General features: G+C 35.2%; 1 protein-coding gene across 1 annotated transcript; it reads left to right on the top strand.

Moving 5' to 3' along the window:
* Positions 1–170: 170 nt before the first annotated feature.
* LOC123314225 (ATP-dependent RNA helicase DBP2-like) lies at positions 171–15,722 on the top strand. Its single transcript, XM_044899372.1, has 10 exons — positions 171–358; positions 471–709; positions 1,328–1,624; positions 4,450–4,761; positions 7,953–8,286; positions 8,485–8,723; positions 12,677–12,855; positions 13,627–13,951; positions 14,149–14,193; positions 15,643–15,722. Coding segments are annotated over exons 1-9 (1,935 nt in total). The 5' UTR covers positions 171–356; the 3' UTR covers positions 14,157–14,193; positions 15,643–15,722.
* The last annotated feature ends 3,859 nt before the right edge of the window (positions 15,723–19,581 follow it).

The raw sequence follows: 19,581 nt of genomic DNA, 5'->3' as shown, positions 1-19,581 counted from the left end.
CAAAAAGTGACAAGTGCACACACCAGTGTTTTAGACATCTTAGTTAGCAGTAAGCAGTAACAAAAAGAGTTTTTTGTCTATGCGTAGTTCTAATAAGCCTTCTGCGCAGCTTTTCTGCGTCCCCCACCCAAACTTTTACGTTATTGGTCAAAAACGTATGACGGACGGTTATCCTCATGTTATCCTTCAACTTCGATCTCTTATGCCCGGCCTGTTACGGTAACGTTGAGTTGTGATTTCAATTTCGAGATAGTTAGAAATTTTTTCTCACTGTAGTGTTGAAATATATACAGAAAATATTTCTCAATTAGTAACGCAGCTTTTGTAGCCATCAGGGATATCTTTCGTAGCACAAAATGTAAGTTGATTTGATTTCGTGGCGTTTTTCTTTCAAGACGCCATCTTGTATAGTGATTTCTTGAAAAAAAAAATTGTTTAACTAGATGCTTAATGACTATTATTTGCTTTAGGTCCTACGGAAACAGACTTAATGCAGGCGTGGGTGGTGGTTTTCGTGGAAGTGCTAATAATATAGGGGATCGAAACATGAATGGTGGAGGTTCGTTTAATAACAACAACCAGAGAAACGGTTTCGATCGAGGAGGTGTTGGCGGTTTCAAAGGTAATAGCGGACCTCCTAACCGAGTTGGTGGAAGACAACGTGGTGGATTTGGAGGATCTGTTGGAAGAGGTGGAAATCGCACAGCAAGTATGTATAAGTTTTTTTCCCTCTTTTCCATTTGTATGTTTTGCATAAAAACATGGTAGGTATATATGCAGATCTTTGTTTTTGCCTAACGGACGATATTGAATAGAAACGGGATGAAAGCTGATTATACAACATGAACATGCATTTCATGATGAGTAATAATACCAGGTCTTTATTTTAACCTGAGGACCATAATCATATACATTGCAATCTATATTAAAATACTAGGCGGATTCAACCACAAATGAGGAGAAACTGTACATACAATAAAAAAAATCAGTTTGAATTATTGAAACTGGTTTGTTTCTTCAGTGAACATCGTGATATACACAAACAATAGATTCCGTAGAGTAACTTACGATTGATCCTCTAGGGTTGCGTTCATAAACTCACTGTGAGAGTATGAGTATGACTATGCTAAGAGAGGTAAGTTTGTGAAGGCAACCTTGGTTTTAATGAATCATTACTAATCTTAAATGATATTTCATTTTGGTTTCCTTTTTTTCAGGGCAGTAAAATTGCTGCTGAAAACATTATTTATATTATCTATAATATTCGGTGTATATTAATTTATTACTTCATCATTACCCTTCAGTTATTTGAAATTATCTATTCTAGGTGGAGCTAGTGGACGTTCATTTGTTTCTGGATCCTCGAGATCTATTCCTAAAGGGGGTAATCTTGGTGCTGGTAATAGGCTTCGCAAAATAAATTGGAATCTCAGATCTCTCCATCCGTTCAAAAAGGATTTCTATGAACCTCATCCTTCTGTTGCCAATAGATCATCGTATGAGGTAGATCAATACCGTAGATCTAAAGAAGTTACTGTAGATGGGAAACATGCTCCAAATCCCATCCAGAATTTTTCTGAGACTAGTTTTCCTGATTATGTCATGGAGGAAATCAAAAGACAAGGTGAATATTTATCTCATTAGATTTTATGATAAAGCTTTTCTTCTCATTTTGGCATGGATTCTATTGCTTATTAGTGGAATGTGAGTGCTTATGAAGACTTAAATTAATTTAGGCAATATGCCTTCGGTGTCCACACAACCTCAGTCTTGGTTCCATCCTTAAGTTTCTCCACATAAATACCAATACCTTGAGAGGACAAAGATGTTTGGTTAATCTTTTTTTGTAAAGTCAAAGGTTTTCCTTGTCGTTCAAACATCAGTATGTTCACTAATCCTGATTTCATTATTGAAACTAAACTCATCCTCTCATTTTGGCATGATTCCACCCTGCTTATCAGTGGAACATGAGTGCTTATGAAGAGGTAAATTAGTTTGGGAAATATGCCTTCGGTGTCCACACAAACAAAGTCTGGATTCCATCCTCAAGTTTCCCCACATAAATACTAATGCTTCAAGAGGGCAATGGTCATCTTGTTGTGGAGTTGAGAGTTTTTCCTTGCATGTCAACATGAGTATGTTCACTACTCCTTATTTCAATATTCAAACAAACCTCATCCTCTCATTTTGGCATGATTCCACCCTGCTTATCAGTGGAACATGAGTGCTTATGAAGAGGTAAATTAGTTTGGGAAATATGCCTTCGGTGTCCACACAAACAAAGTCTGGATTCCATCCTCAAGTTTCCCCACATAAATACTAATGCTTCAAGAGGGCAATGATCATCTTGTTGTGGAGTTGAGAGTTTTTCCTTGCATGTCAACATGAGTATGTTCACTACTCCTTATTTCAATATTCAAACAAACCTCATCCTCTCATTTTGGCATGATTCCACCCTGCTTATCAGTGGAACATGAGTGCTTATGAAGAGGTAAATTAGTTTGGGAAATATGCCTTCGGTGTCCACACAAACAAAGTCTGGATTCCATCCTCAAGTTTCCCCACATAAATACTAATGCTTCAAGAGGGCAATGATCATCTTGTTGTGTAGTTGAGAGTTTTTCCTTGCATGTCAACATGAGTATGTTCACTACTCCTTATTTCAATATTCAAACAAACCTCATCCTCTCATTTTGGCATGATTCCACCCTGCTTATCAGTGGAACATGAGTGCTTATGAAGAGGTAAATTAGTTTGGGAAATATGCCTTCGGTGTCCACACAAACAAAGTCTGGATTCCATCCTCAAGTTTCCCCACATAAATACTAATGCTTCAAGAGGGCAATGATCATCTTGTTGTGGAGTTGAGAGTTTTTCCTTGCATGTCAACATGAGTATGTTCACTACTCCTTATTTCAATATTCAAACAAACCTCATCCTCTCATTTTGGCATGATTCCACCCTGCTTATCAGTGGAACATGAGTGCTTATGAAGAGGTAAATTAGTTTGGGAAATATGCCTTCGGTGTCCACACAAACAGTCTGGATTCCATCCTCAAGTTTCCCCACATAAATACTAATGCTTCAAGAGGGCAATGATCATCTTGTTGTGGAGTTGAGAGTTTTTCCTTGCATGTCAACATGAGTATGTTCACTACTCCTTATTTCAATATTCAAACAAACCTCATCCTCTCATTTTGGCATGATTCCACCCTGCTTATCAGTGGAACATGAGTGCTTATGAAGAGGTAAATTAGTTTGGGAAATATGCCTTCGGTGTCCACACACACAAAGTCTGGATTCCATCCTTAAGTTTCCCCACATAAATACTAATGCTTCAAGAGGGCAATGATCATCTTGTTGTGGAGTTGAGAGTTTTTCCTTGCATGTCAACATGAGTATGTTCACTACTCCTTATTTCAATATTCAAACAAACCTCATCCTCTCATTTTGGCATGATTCCACCCTGCTTATCAGTGGAACATGAGTGCTTATGAAGAGGTAAATTAGTTTGGGAAATATGCCTTCGGTGTCCACACAAACAGTCTGGATTCCATCCTCAAGTTTCCCCACATAAATACTAATGCTTCAAGAGGGCAATGATCATCTTGTTGTGGAGTTGAGAGTTTTTCCTTGCATGTCAACATGAGTATGTTCACTACTCCTTATTTCAATATTCAAACAAACCTCATCCTCTCATTTTGGCATGATTCCACCCTGCTTATCAGTGGAACATGAGTGCTTATGAAGAGGTAAATTAGTTTGGGAAATATGCCTTCGGTGTCCACACCAACAAAGTCTGGATTCCATCCTCAAGTTTCCCCACATAAATACTAATGCTTCTAGAGGGCAATGATCATCTTGTTGTGGAGTTGAGAGTTTTTCCTTGCATCTCAACATGAGTATGTTCACTACTCCTTATTTCAATATTCAAACAAACCTCACCCTCTCATTTTGGCATGATTCCACCCTGCTTATCAGTGGAACATGAGTGCTTATGAAGAGGTAAATTAATTTGGGAAATATGCCTTCGGTGTCCACACACACAAAGTCTGGATTCCATCCTTAAGTTTCCCCACATAAATACTAATGCTTCAAGAGGGCAATGATCATCTTGTTGTGGAGTTGAGAGTTTTTCCTTGCACGTCAACATGAGTATGTTCACTACTCCTTATTTCAATATTCAAACAAACCTCACCCTCTCATTTTGGCATGATTCCACCCTGCTTATCAGTGGAACATGAGTGCTTATGAAGAGGTAAATTAATTTGGGAAATATGCCTTCGGTGTCCACACACACAAAGTCTGGATTCCATCCTCAAGTTTCCCCACATAAATACTAATGCTTCAAGAGGGCAATATGTTTTGTTTATCTTCTTTTTGAGTTGAGAGGTTTCCTTGCATATCAAACATGAGTATGTTTGGCTTATCTTTTTTTATTAATTACAGGATATGATGCGCCTACAGCCATCCAGGCACAAGGTTGGCCAATTGCAATGAGTGGACGGGACCTAGTCGGTATAGCACAGACTGGATCTGGAAAAACTCTAGCCTATATATTACCTGCTATAGTTCATATCAACAATCAACAACCTATATCTCGAGGTGATGGTCCTATCGCCTTAGTTCTAGCTCCAACAAGAGAATTGGCACAGCAAATACAACAAGTAGCCTCAGATTTTGGTCGTACTTCTTATGTTAGGAACACTTGCATATTTGGAGGAGCTCCAAAGGGGCCGCAAGCTCGAGACTTAGAAAGAGGTGAGTTTTGAAAACACACTTTTATTACTGTATCTATATAAGGTAAGTTGGGGAAGGTGCGTATTTTGGGTAAGAGCGTCCACAATATTTTCGTCTATTTTCACGCCAACTTTTTGGCTTCTAAAGCCCGTTTGCAACAGCCGAGAATTCTCTAGAGAATTTACTCGAAAATTGATGCGCCGTTAATTATTTACCTTTACATACACACTTTCGGTAGAATTCTCTGTTGAGTTGCGTAATAAATAATCTCTGCGTTTTCTTGCGAGAATTTTGTAGAGAATTCTCCTGAGAATTTTCGGCTGTTGCAAACGGGCTCAAGGTGAATGACAAAATTGTACTTGATATCATTAACCTACGAGAGATGATTGGTAGCACTACGCTCTAGTCTGTTATCTTACAAATGCTGTTTGATTTTTAGTATTCATAAGCAACAAGCAAGTTGGTCAGGTTAATTTGCAACAGCATAATATGATGACTTTTATACATATCTTTTATTTTCTTCATTCGGTCAGTAATACCATTGAGTATTAAACCCCCTAGAGAAACAACGCGGTTCAGATAAATTAAGCCAAAATAAGTTGTAGTTCCTCCTCCGGTTCGTAGGGGCGCAGCTGTGCCTCGGAGAAATGAAATTTTTCACCCTAGCATCTGGCGGTGGGTGACTGAACTAATAGGCGATGTTTCATGAATAGGCTAGACGTTGAGTTGATTATGTTCAGGTCCGGCGTATGGAAATGTCCGCTGTATTTCATCACAATGAAAAACTGCGATTGTGAATAATCGTGAAAAATAATGAAGGTTTCATTCTCAGTTCAATTTATTTTCCGTAGAATCACTTTCTTTCTTCAAAAGAATTATTTATATAAATGAATGAAAAACCTTTCTTGAATAATACTCAATATTATCATCGAGTTTCAATATACCTACGTAACAGTGTTCGCTAACTGAAATATGGAAATTGAATTAGGTTTAATGTAACGCCCTTTTCTCAAGCGCCAGCCATTCTTTGAAGGGAAAAATAGCTAGCCCACCCTGGTAGCTTCAAGACGAAGACAAGGTTCGGTGTTATCTGGGGTGTTAGCGATAACCAGTGAAAGTCAAAATAGGATTTCACAATTTTATTCGTTGTCTCGTAGTAAGAAATACATTACAGTTTCGGTCGAGTGAAAATCGTAATACAAAAGAATAAGAGTCTACTTTACAGCACTAAGGAGTTTTTACTCGGAATCAAATACAAATACACAAAATGGTGGATCCGATCTCAAACGCATCACGGATATAACTGAATCGTTCGCCAGCCAGAACCAAAGAATCCTGGATGGGCAAGGTAATTGGGGCTCAGTTTCACACTACGGGACTGTAAGAAACCTACTCACAGAACAGGGAAAGGAAAAGGGTGCACGATGGGTGAGCACGCTGGTTTCCATCTCTGACGTTTTTGCACGCCGGCCAAAATCTTCCCCCCAGCGCAGAGAAAGGAAACAGGGTAAAAGGTGCACAACGGGTTACCAAGTTGGTTTTCGCTTCTGACGTGTTTGCACGCCACCCAGGAAGGGTGCGCAACTGAGGTTCCCAAGTAAAATACAGAAGGCTGCCTTATCTCTGGACTCGGTAACGGGGTGATGAGCGGTTGGATCTGGCTTCTGACGGCACACTTTCCTAGATATTGGAACGCGAAAAGAGAAAATCAAAGAACTCGATACCGCATGGCAGATAGCGAAAAAAAATCTTTCAAAGTTCACTAGCAAACGACTTAACGAACGATGTCGGAATCCTGAATTAAAAACCGAAATTCCCCTCAAGAATTAAAATTAAATAAAAAACATTCAAAACAAAAAAAATTTTCTAAAACGGGGTGCATTTTTCGTACAAAAAATGAATCCTCGTTACATCTCATCAATCTCAATAGGAGTTATGTATTGGACTTAACGGAATTTCCCAAAGATTATAGCATAGAAAGATAGAAAGCGCCCTCATATCTCTAGTACTAAAAACAGACTACATTTTGGTCAATGAAAACACATTTGACAAGGTGGTAGTGCTGAAGACATACTGTCAATTACATAAAAGCTGTTCAATAACAGTTTACTGTTTTATAATTGAATTCTATTCTTTGTACTGAATTTCAATATCGACTTTGTTGGGACCAGAAAACAAATATCTTGAGGTCAAAAGAAACACTTTTTTCCTTTACCATTTTTTTCCGAGTCGTCCTGATTGAAATATATAGCCATTTTAAGTTTTCATAATGAGCTGTGCCACCCCTGGAAACACGAAATTACCTTCAGAGAAACTAGGTAAATCTGTAACACTACACATTTGTGGATCTTATAAACAGAGTTTTTTTTAGCCAAACTTTCCCAATTTTTCAAATTTCACAGATAGTTTTAATTTTTGGACATCAGACATCAATTTATTCGAAAACGGCGCATTATACGAGAAAATAGGACGAATACTTTCATTTTACAAAACTTTCAAATATTCATTAGGTAGCATCTAATTAGTGTCAGAAGTTTGGTTCTTTTAATTTTTGGTGTTTTTATGGTAGGTAATGGTCAAAATGAAAAAACTGGAAGACATGGGTGATTCCTTGTGTTCGAAAAAGATTTATCAAAAATTGAAAACTATATTCCGAAATTCATTTCATTCGATAAAACCGTTTGTGAGATAGAACTAAGAATAAATTTTTTTATGGTTTTTCAACAGCCTGTTTCCTCCATGTTTTTTCATAAGAATCCTTATAACTCATAAACCATCGAGTATTTTCCTAAAGTATGGCATACTGTTTAAATTGCCTTCAAATGTTCAAATTAGCTATCTAACGATGCAAAGATATAAGGTGTAAGGGGTGTGCCACTTGAAATAAAAAAGTAGTAGGCTGTTTCCAGTACAAGCGGAAGCTGCAGAGGCCTGAAAATATTTTAAGGAGAAATTTCATTGCTGACAACCTCAACATGCAAATTTTCATCACAAAATTGTACACCTTGTAGAGCTGAATTCAATTCATATTTTGCGACTAGTTTGGAACGAGTAGGTTATTGATTTATTTTAGTTTTTGCATAAGTTACCTTCTCCTTTTCGCGGATTTTTGTAAATTCTGTATTTGAAATTATAATAGAAATTGTAAAATTTGTCACCTCTTTAATACTTACTTACTGAATATTGAGATTGTAGCAGTAATTTATTTTCAGGTGTTGAAATTTGTATTGCTACACCTGGAAGGCTCATTGACTTCTTAGAAAAAGGGACTACTAATTTAGAACGCTGCACTTACCTAGTCCTTGATGAAGCTGATCGCATGTTGGATATGGGTTTTGAACCTCAGATTCGAAAAATAATTGAACAGATCCGACCTGATCGTCAAACACTCATGTGGTCAGCCACATGGCCAAAAGAAGTTAAAAAACTTGCAGAGGACTACCTGAATGACTATGTTCAAATCAACATTGGATCCCTTCAACTTTCTGCCAATCACAACATTTTACAGATTGTTGATGTTTGTCAAGAGAACGAGAAGCCTGAAAAGTGAGTTATTGTTTGTTACAGTAGAAAATTTAGCTTTGAAAGAATCACGCGATTTTGTATGATGAACAATTATATCTAATAATATATGATGAGATAACATTTTATCCTCTAAGAAGAACTGATCTTAATTAATAAACTCACAATTTTTTTCAGAAAACATACGAAACTAATTCTCATATATCTTTTTTAATTTTCAAGACTAAACTTACTTCTTCAAGAAATTGGTAACAATGCAGAACCAGGTTCAAAAATTTTGATTTTTGCGGAAACAAAGGTGAAGGTAGAGGACATAACAAGACAATTAAGGAGGTATGGTTGGCCAGCTGTTTGTATGCATGGTGACAAAAGTCAGCAAGAACGAGATTATGTATTGAGAGAATTCAGAAATGGTAAATCTTGTATTCTAGTTGCTACAGATGTTGCCGCAAGAGGATTAGGTATGTTAATTCTTTCATTTTATTTGTAATCATCTCATTGCAATTGTTTCTGGACAATATTGAATGCAGCTATTTCTAGGAACAAATACATATCTGATTAATCAGATTATAACATGATGAAACTTGATAATATAATTGCTAACTTCTCCAACATTTTACTTTTCACTTTTGGCATTTAAGTAGCCCAGGATCTACCAGACTGGTTTTTATTTTATTATTTCCGTTCTTTTTGCAAAATTTAATTATTAGTTCCGTCCGTATACGCATCCATATTAACCATAGTCTAAGAAAGATGATCTGAGCAGAAACTAGTAGTGTAACTCTCAGTCTGTGACAGTTCATCAAAAAGTGTATGGATAAGTTGAGGTCAAGTAATTCTTGTTACATATGATTTAATATAGGGGATGTTGCTATGAACGTTGCCGTTATAATAGACATCTAAGCATGCAAATTCGTCATTTTCACCTGTATTACGGGCCTATGTAAATGCGAGTTTTAACCTATACATCTAGGTACCTATATAGGTTAATATTTTAGCCTCTGTTACATTACTAACCGAAACCATAAGGACTATCTACTCTTTTTCGAAGGAATGGCCTTTCTGTTGATGGCCGGAATTATGATGCTTCACTAGTTCAATCTATTAAATTGAAACATTTATTGGTATTTATATTGATGGGGTGTCATGCATTTGAATTTATTTAGGTCATTTCTTTCGGTCCCAATATTTAGGCATTATCCTTTTACTCATAATATAAAATATTCTTGATAATCAATTTCTTTATATCTTATAAGCAGTTATCAAGACAAATGAAAGCAAATACCATTTAAAACCCCTGGGAATTGAAGCATTCAAAAATATTCACCAGAATGAAAGATATACATTATCAATATAGCTTGTTATAAACCGTCAGTAATACCCGAGACCATTTTTGCCAATACAACACTTACTAAATTATTGGTCAATTTGATGATTTCTATATATGTAGTTTGAGATTCTACAGAAAGCATAGATTAATTTAAAAACATAGATAAGTCACTCTAATAGGACAGTGGCGACAATTTTGCTATAACTTGGGGGCTCAGTAGCAAGATACAGATTACAATTATGTATATTCGTGTTCTGTGTTATCTGTGTGGGTTAAATGCTTTCGATTATTTGATTTTTGGCAAATTTTATAGAGAATCTGAAATCGAACTATACCCTATGTAAAATCGAAAGCTACATTAAAAATCGATAAAATACATGTTCGTTTTCACTGAAAGCCTTCAATAATCATGTATTCTTGATTGACATTGTAAATTTTGCGAAATTTAAGCTAAGCATAAATTTTAGCCGAGATAGGAGGACGGGGAGTAGGACACAAATTATTTTACTATAACTCTCACTTTGGTCTATATCTTTGTTTTTGAACATCCTGTATATATGACAATAATTTTAAATTGTGCTTTTGAACACCCTACACATATCACAAGAAAAGATTTTCAAAATATCTTTATTTACTTCCTCAAAATGAGCGCCGCGTCTGGGGTGGGCCACTCGGTATATTTTAGGTCCTTTCGTTTGCATAAAAAGTGTAACACTTTTTTTACACTCGATTTTACTATTCGTTTGCTGATTGAATTTACACCAGTATAGAGGAGGTGTAGATTATCCCAACCTCCTTTTGACTATGTTTGGATAAACTACACTTCCTCTATACTGGTGTAAATCAAATCAAATGTAGAAAAGTGCTACATTTTTAAGGCAAACGAAAGGATCTTATATAATTATGGTGACAGTGGGGAACCTTGAGGAAGTCCTTGCTTTGGAATGATTTCGTTGGACAGTGCGTTTTTTATTTTACCTTGTATAGACGTATCAATAAAGAAGTCATTGATTTATTGATTGAATAAAATATAGGATATTAACGAGGTTTGGCTGAGTTGAGCCGGTACCTTTTAGTTAAAGGTATTACCGGAAGTACCACCGAGACGAGTTCATTTTAGTTGAATAGATTCACAATTACATACTCAGAAAAAATCTCATTCGGTTGTCTAGATACTTCCAGTACACACTTTGCGTGAAACACCTTGTATAATGAGAATTTTTCAACGGTAAATCACATTCTACAAAATGAGTTTAACTAGGTAACATTTTTTTACCGCTTAATCTACTGCTGTCAGATTCCAACTGGGTTTGGTGTGATTTGCGCCGCGAAGAAAACTATCATTAAATTTTACCCTTGGCAACTTTGTTCATACATTAGTGTCGGAGATAAAATCCATATTTTGAATGGAAAATACACATCTTACCTCAACGGTTCGTTTATTTATTTATAATAGTTGACTTATTAAAACTGGATTAATCAGTCTGGGTATCCCCTTTTTTTTGTTTCAGAGGCACATGCAGGATGAGCGTATTCTAAAAATCAAATGTGAAAGCGCAAATGCTAAATGCATAATTGAATAATACGCCTCAGATGCGTTCTTCTTAAGGATGCATTTCTGTCTCTTGCGGTGCCTCTGGCTGGCTACTTGTGCCCCATTCCTGTTGTTGGTGCAGTAGTACAGTTGAGGTGGTGGATGACCGATGGAAGATTTGATGTGAATATTGAATATGATCTCTCTCCCACTTGCCATTTCTTGACATCATTTATATGAAATGTATGTATGCCTCGGGCTCGACCTGACTCATCGTGGGAAGAAGATTACTTTTTTTTTTAATGAAATCCTGAGATCAAACAGATGTCATTCAAATTTATATCGAATTTGTCTTCCTGTCGGTCCTGCAGTGTACTCCATCTAATTTAAACTGTACAATGAATATGTACTATGTGTCCACTGCAGCAGTTCCATCCCTCCAGTTTTACATGCAATTTTTTTGGAAACTCAGAAAAGCTTAATTTTAAAACGGGACTGATCATTATGGAATTTTGAAAGTACTCAAATTATGGTTAGTATTCTGCTGATTAATTCTTTCTTCTTAGCATTATTTTTAGCAAGAAACATGATCCAATAAAAAAATATATTAGTACAGAAAAATTTCTTCATTCAAACTTTTTCATTTCTCATGGGATTTTTCAGATACATTCCTTCATATTCCTAAAAGAAATGATCCTTTCTTGATTAGAAGTCGAATAATATTATCAAAGCTGAAATCGGAATAATCTTATTTCTATATTAGATACTGGCTGTACTTAGTCAACTTCACTTATTTCACCTTACTTTACTCTGTTTCACTTCACTTCTCTATTCTAGCCTCGTCTCGGCTCTACTGTATCTAGAGATAGATCATAAAAACGAAATCAGATGGTATTTCTAGTAGTGTAGACCGCAGATATAAATTCATTTAAACTTGAAACTACCCCAAGAAAAAAAAAATCATAAAAGTTATGCAACATGCTTGATTTTTTGAATAATAATTTGATATTTTTTACAAATTTACCTATGTTAGGTTGATTCTGTAAAACTGAAGAAAAGAGGTTATTACCTGGTTAATCAAACCAGCCATTTGTAAGTTGCAAGTTGATACGTCAATAATTGAAATGAACGCATGTAAAATAATATATGATATATACTTATTTCCATTTCAGATAGAACAAAATAAATCATTGATTGAACATTTTTTAATTGGATCATGTTGATTTGGAAAACTCGAAAAGTATGTTTTGTATTTTCCTTCCCATAACCATTTTTTGCTTATGATCTCAAAATTGATAATATAAATAATAAAACATTTCTGAGCAAAGTTTGAATGTAAATTTTGGTCTCATCCGTAATTGATTTAATTTCAATGTGAAGCTGTCCAAAATATGTCTTTATATTTTATCAATTTATAAATACCAAAATTCCATTCAATCGTTTTTTTCTACAGAGACAAAGATAACAACTGAAGTTTTTCATATAAGAAGTTTCACATTGGAAATGTTTCTATTGATCATGTTTATTCAACATTTCTTTCTTTGTAATAGATGTGGATGGTATCAAATATGTAATAAACTATGACTATCCCAATTCTTCTGAAGATTATATACACAGAATTGGCCGTACTGGTCGATCTGATACAACTGGAACATCTTATGCTTTCTTCACTCCAAACAACTTCAGACAGGCCAAAGATCTCGTTTCAGTCTTGCAAGAAGCGAATCAGGTAAAATATTTCACCCTGTTGACTGTTAGGCATTATTTTTTAACAGACGTTATGGTAACTGGTTAAAATACAGGGTGGCCAATATACAGAGTGTTTCATAACCTGCAGCACTTAGTTTTTAGCAAACTTTTTCGTATCCGGATATTTCGTTTATAAAGGACTATTTGAAGCGATTGAACCCACTCTCAATATGTAAGCATAAATACTGAATACATGTTGTCACTTGTCGTCAAAAATTTTTTACGTTGAGATGTGGTGGGGAAAACGAATGTATATTGGAAAAGTGTGAACGAATTGATTATATCCAATTTTTCAACAAGTGATGAGGAGGGGGTTAATATGCGTGTACTCCTTAGTACGCTTTTCTTAAATTTATAATTTTCAAGAGAAACCTATATATTGGCCATTCTGTCTAAAATCGGTAAGATAATAAACGGTTAAATGGACACAATTAATCATCAGAGCCACAGAAAACAATTCTTCTTTTATAATGTGAGCTAGCTTTTATTGCAAAAAAATTTTTAATTCGCATATTGATACATTTCATAAAGTAGCTACTTCCAAGGCAGTAAGTTTTTTGTCTGCTATTATATTAATGATGTAACTAAGTATTAATCAATTTTTCGCATTTTTGTTTGACATTTCAAATTTAATTCGAAGAAATTATGAAACTTCAGGATCTAAATTTGGAACTTCGAAATTCACTGATGCTTCAGTTCTTACATTATCTAAGTATGGATAATTTAAAAATTGGCAATTTTTTGCTGACAGGTGGTTAACCCCAAATTGTTGGAGTTGTCCAATAGGGGAGGTGGTGCGTATGGAGGCAGGCAAAACAGATGGGGAGGTGGTGGGGGCTTTCGCCATAGAGAGAATGGCGGTGGTTTCCGTGGAAAAGATTCTGGACGTATGGGAGGTGGAAGAAGCACAAATGGGGGAGGTAGAATGATGAATGGCAACACTTCTGATAGAGGAATGGGATCTCAATTTGGTAGAAGTGGTGGCCCTAGACATAACTCAAGATTCAGCAACGGACAAGGGGAAAATAGAAGCCACTACAATAGTCATAGTAACTGGAATGGAAACAGGGGAGAGAGTAAGTAATAATAATTTATATACCTTATCCTTACACGCCGCATTAGTGCTTTCCCTACTTTTTATGATGACATCTTTGTTCTGACTTCCAATGAAGAAGTTTTAATTATTCCTCTAAGAAGAACTGACTAAATTAACGTTTGTTAAATGTTTCCACTCAGTTAAACTTAGTTTTGACTTATTTTTCTTTTATTCCAGATTACTGATACGATAAGAATTAGGATCGCAATTTCATCTGTCATAGTAAGTAAAATTTCTTGTTTTCTTCATTGAGCTTATTTTTATTTCAATTGAGCAAATAGATAGTTTTTAATACAGAGTGTCCAAGATAAGATGCAAAACATTTTAATGGTTGATAAGAGGACACCTGAGGAATCACAAAAAACCTCCTACGTAGTATCTTGGAGTACTATATTCTAATTCAGAGGGCGATAAAATGACATGCTGTTGAAAATTTCTATGACCTCCTCCGAACAAACATTGTGTCCTGTTTGAATACTCTTTAACGGCTTAGCAGTGGATGTCATCGACCTGGATACAAAGGTATTGAACATCCAGAAACAGTGGTCCCAATTGATCATGTAATCACTGATGGAGAATCAAAAGCCACATCCAAACCACTTCCTATTGAATTAGGAGTGCCTCAAAGAAGCATTCTAGGACCAATCATCTTCATGAATGACCTGTTTGCTGAAACATCTTCAATAATAAAGTGTTCATTAATAAACTATGCCGATGACACAAATGTGTTGCTGAGAGCTAAAACCCTAGAGGAAATCCTAAAAATACAAAAAAGAGCTCTCCGTATCATTTACAAACTGGGATTCCGAGAATCCTACAGAGGAAAATTTCAGCATAATAAATTGCTCAGAGCAGTCGCTATCTACACTCAGGAATGTCTTCTATTCGTTTTTAAAAATAAAAAATATTTTGAACAGAGTACTAAAAGTATAGTTAAAAGTATGGAATATTGGTAATTCACGCACCATTTGGGTCAAAAGTATCTGGACATGAATCTAAATTATTATATGTGAATCTATGCACTGGTCGACTATAATTTGAATTTTATGCTTCTGTTTATGTTCTTCATTTAATCGTACGAATCGGAAACATAATAATATCAATTTTGAATGCTGATTAATATTCTCTGAATTTGAATATTTCTTCTTTTCAAATATTTTTTAAGTTGTACTTATAGATAGATAGATGGATAGATAGATAACTTTATTTTCACATCACCGCTGCTCAACAGATTCAACAAGTGTTGAAACTGGAATATCTTCCAGTTCGACTACTGAAATTTATCGACAATCTCAATGACCAGATATTAAACTGCTTCTGTACTTTCAAGGCCTTCTTGGATGTCAATCATTCTTGAATGCACTGTCTATTTTATTTTGAATGATACAATTTGAATATATATGAAAACATATAAACGCTGTAATTAATGAAATTACAGGGAAAATCAAATTGATAGGGCACCCTGTATTCACTTTTATTGCTGATTAAATTGCATTCAATTTGGAGTCTTCAATATTAAATTGATAATCCATGCCACATTTTAGTATGAAAATTGACAGTAGTAGTAGTAACAGTCGTTTATTGCAAATATATACATATAAGCAATTGGCCATCGACCCGAGGTCCTTCAGCCTATAGATTTAGAAAACTGACATTAATCTTTCATTTCAGGTTAGTTAAATTGGGATGATGTATAATCTACTGCAACAGTATTTATTGGATGCATTGCCAGTTTCAAGTGCATCACGACAGAAATAAAAAAATAATTTATATTTAATATTTTAATTCGATATTGACATAAATTATCCTAATTTTGTTGAATGTTGGATTCACAAAATAATCCTTTGTTGTCTACATATTCGAAAATATGTGTTCTATCTGTGATTAATTAATTCTTACATTTGGATTATGTTATCAAAATGCAAAACAGCCAAATTATATAACAAAACTGTATATATTTCATCAATGTATTTTTTTACATTCAAATTAGGATATTTCATGCAAATCATTAATTCTATTCAGAATTTAATATATTTCTTTTTGCACCTTTTGGGTTGAAAACATTGTGCTCATTCGGAATGTATGATTAGGGATGAATCGTCTCGTGCTTTCGTTTTTATCATCTGTTCCCTGTCACGCTGTTTCTAACCAGAATGGATTAACATGAATAAATTTATTACTTACAAAATAGTTTCTCTTAGTTTCCAACCTTATTCGCCTAACAGCCACAGAGTATATAAGTTACCGGCAATGTGTATAATCCGGCATTCTATACAGTATCCAGACATTGTATAGAACGCCTGAAAAAGTCAGGCAATGCATTAAATATTATTCATTCTATACTGTCCTAGGTATTTTACAGAAAACCTTACGCCTATCGGCAATGTGTTCAGGTAAGGTCGCATTGATGAGGGAAGACGTTGACGATTTAAGGAGCGCATTCGCTCTTTGCGAATTCATTGGGATGGCGGCCGATCAACGAGTGTTGATTTTAGATGAATAAATAATAATAAATATCATCTAGGATCTGAAAACTTTTTTGTTCAGAATGGCTTTTCAGATATCTCTCTATCTCTTCAAACCTTCATCAAAAGGGGAAATGAAAAAAAATTCATGTTTCAATCATAAAATAACATCAGTTACCTACATGTTACAAAACAAAAAAAAGTACAGGGTGGGGAAAATTCGTTGTCTACTGAGGGGATCCCGAGAACTATAAGAGCTAGAAGAAAACTGATTACACAATTCCAAGCTCTTTTTCAGAAAAACAAAAAATTGTGAAAACCGTAGCTTCCTACTATTCTTTGTTTTTGAGTTATTATCAAAAAATGAGGTTTTGACGATTTCGAAAACTTTTTTGTCTTTGAAGTTACAGATGCAAACTTTCATTGAATTTGTTATTTATGAATTGGAGCAAATCTTTTGTCATTGAATTCTACATATAAAAGTGCCTAAGAAAGTTCATCTTTTAGATCTGTAACTTCAAAGACAAAAAAGTAATGAGAATTTCCCCAACAGCCGTTTTCAATAAACCTATCTATCTATAAATTGGAAACCATTCTAAAATATATCTACCAAAGATTAAAACTCTATAATCTTTGGGTTTTTCTATCTTCAGTAACTGAAACAATGGATATATAGTGTAACCAGTCCGGCCCTTGCGGTCGGACCTTTCGAGAACCAGAGCGGTCGCTAGGTTCTGGAACGACCGCGAAGGCACAGGAATGTTTCCGTCGCCTATATAAACCCAGCGGAGGAGCAGATAGGGAAGTACAGTTATAATTTATTCACAGTGCAAGCGAGTGGAAATAAATAGTAGTGACATAGTTAACTAACTATGTCACTACTCACAAACTTGTGAGTTATAAGTGTATTCGTGAGCCTCCGCTTACTGTTTTAACCATTCTTTGTTTCACCGAAAAAGAGCTCGAAATATGTCATCAATTTTCTTCTTGCTCTTATACCTAGTTCTTGAGATCCCCTCAGCAGACAATGAATTGTGCTCACACTATACATACCCATTCTGACAAGATAATGAATTCACACCTGAATCATATCATTTCCGGCAGATCAGCAGGCATTCTATACAGGGTGCTGTAAACAAATGCTTAGGGAGATGATTCCTCGATGAAAATAAGCAGGGGTAGTTCCTATAAATTTTTTTCGAAATCGACCTCCTTTCCAAAGAAACAGCCTTTGGAAGGCGATGGCGAGTTGACAGTTTTTGATTTTTTTTTACGAGTTCTAACAAACTCTGTCATAAAATGACATAATATAAAGCACCAAGTAGACGTTACACAATTTTTTTAGATCTCATAACTTAAGCTTACAGGTAGCTCAGTGCTCAGTTGGTAGAGCACCTGACCGGCAATCGAGGGGTCGAAGGTTGGAGTTCTACTCTGGGAGGTCGTTTTTTCGGAATTCAATTTTTGTCTGTATGCCGTAAATTTTCAATTACATATATTAAAATTTTTAGACATTAAACTATCAAAGCTGATGATTCAAATTTTGGACTCAGGACTCCAATATTTTGCTTCATTTACAAAACAAAGACGCAAGATAACCAGAGCTTTCTTTCAGTGAGTTATCAGAAGATACTGTTATGGTTCGAGTTATCCAATCAATATAATTTAGTTATATAGTTTGTCCAATGAGTGAGATTTTTGCGGAATATAGTCCAGTAATTTTGACGCCTGAAAGTATGGGGTAGTATGCGTCAAATCCGGTAGTTCTGATTTTTTGCAGAGACTTGTTTATGATGTTGGTCTTATGAATAAAATCCAAGTTTGTGACCTCGAGCGCCGAACGCAACTTTGTCGAAAATCGAAGAAACCGCGAAAAAATCGTGCTTTTTTTTAGCGATTTTCACCCTAAAAGAACTAGTTTTCGAAAAAACTTCTTCAGGACGTTTTTAAAGTGGACTAAATTTGCTACAACATAATACCAAAACTGTCCCTGTACACCCAATAGTTTTCGAGATTAACGCCCACTTGCACCGCCTATCCAAGCGTGTGTTCATAAACTTACTCCGAGAGTAGAGTATGAGTATGGTCATGCTCAGAGAGCATACTCTGAGGAACTAAAAGTACGTTTGTGAACGCTTCGGGTAATCAGAGCTTGCTCTGAGTAAGTTTGTGAACGCAACCTAAAAGTCCCTCTTTGCTAGGCATTGAGTTCAATGTTGCTAGGTTCCACTTCTCAGATCAATAATCTGATCTGAGTTCCACTTACACAAAGGGGTACCGCTTAATGGAAACTTAGCTAAGGGACACTGAAAGATTATTGAATTGTTGGTACACTCGACCAAAGATTAACTTCCTCTTTGACTCGACTTACTTGAGGATTTGAAAAGAAGAAATTTCATATCCGTTTCCATGTATAAAGTATTGAGTCTACAGAGACAATTCTGGCATCATATTGTTGCAAATTTAGTCTACTTTAAAAACGTCCTGAAGAAGTTTTTTCAAAAATCAGTCTTTTAGTATATACAACATAAAATAAAGAATTTGACGGATTGATTTCACAGGAAAACAACCATCGATGTCAATTTTCCTTACATCTGAGAAAAACGCGTTTTCAACTTCAAATCCGTTCATATTATTTGAAATATGACGAAATAAATACTATTGTTCTCGGAATGAACATCTAATATATAAAATTCTCGTGTCATAGTTTTCGTTACCATACTCCTCCGAAACGGCTTGACCGATTTTGATGAAATTTTTTGTGCTTATCCGGTATCTATGAGAATCGGCCAACATCTATTTTTCATCCCCCTAAATGTTAGGGGTAGTCCACCCCTAAATTTTTTTTTGTATTTTTTAGACAAAATTTTTAATTTCTATTTTTTTATGATACAACATACAGAAATACATACAATCCTCAATTTTCACCCTTCTACGATCAACCCTTATTTTTTAATAGCCATTTTAGTAATTTAATCATTTTTTTTTAGAAATTACTAGGAAATTATTTATATGGCAAAACAACGTTTGCCGGGTCAGCTAGTTATTAATATTATTATACATAAACTGAGTGCATTACATGAAATGACTTAAGAGATTTTTCCTTCGTATATTGATCGACAACGTTAGTTCTTTCCCTTCATGT

This window comes from Coccinella septempunctata, chromosome 1 (genome assembly GCF_907165205.1).
Source record: "Coccinella septempunctata chromosome 1, icCocSept1.1, whole genome shotgun sequence".
Classification (NCBI taxonomy): Eukaryota; Metazoa; Arthropoda; class Insecta; order Coleoptera; family Coccinellidae; genus Coccinella; species Coccinella septempunctata.
This window is presented reverse-complemented; position numbering and strand designations above follow the sequence as displayed.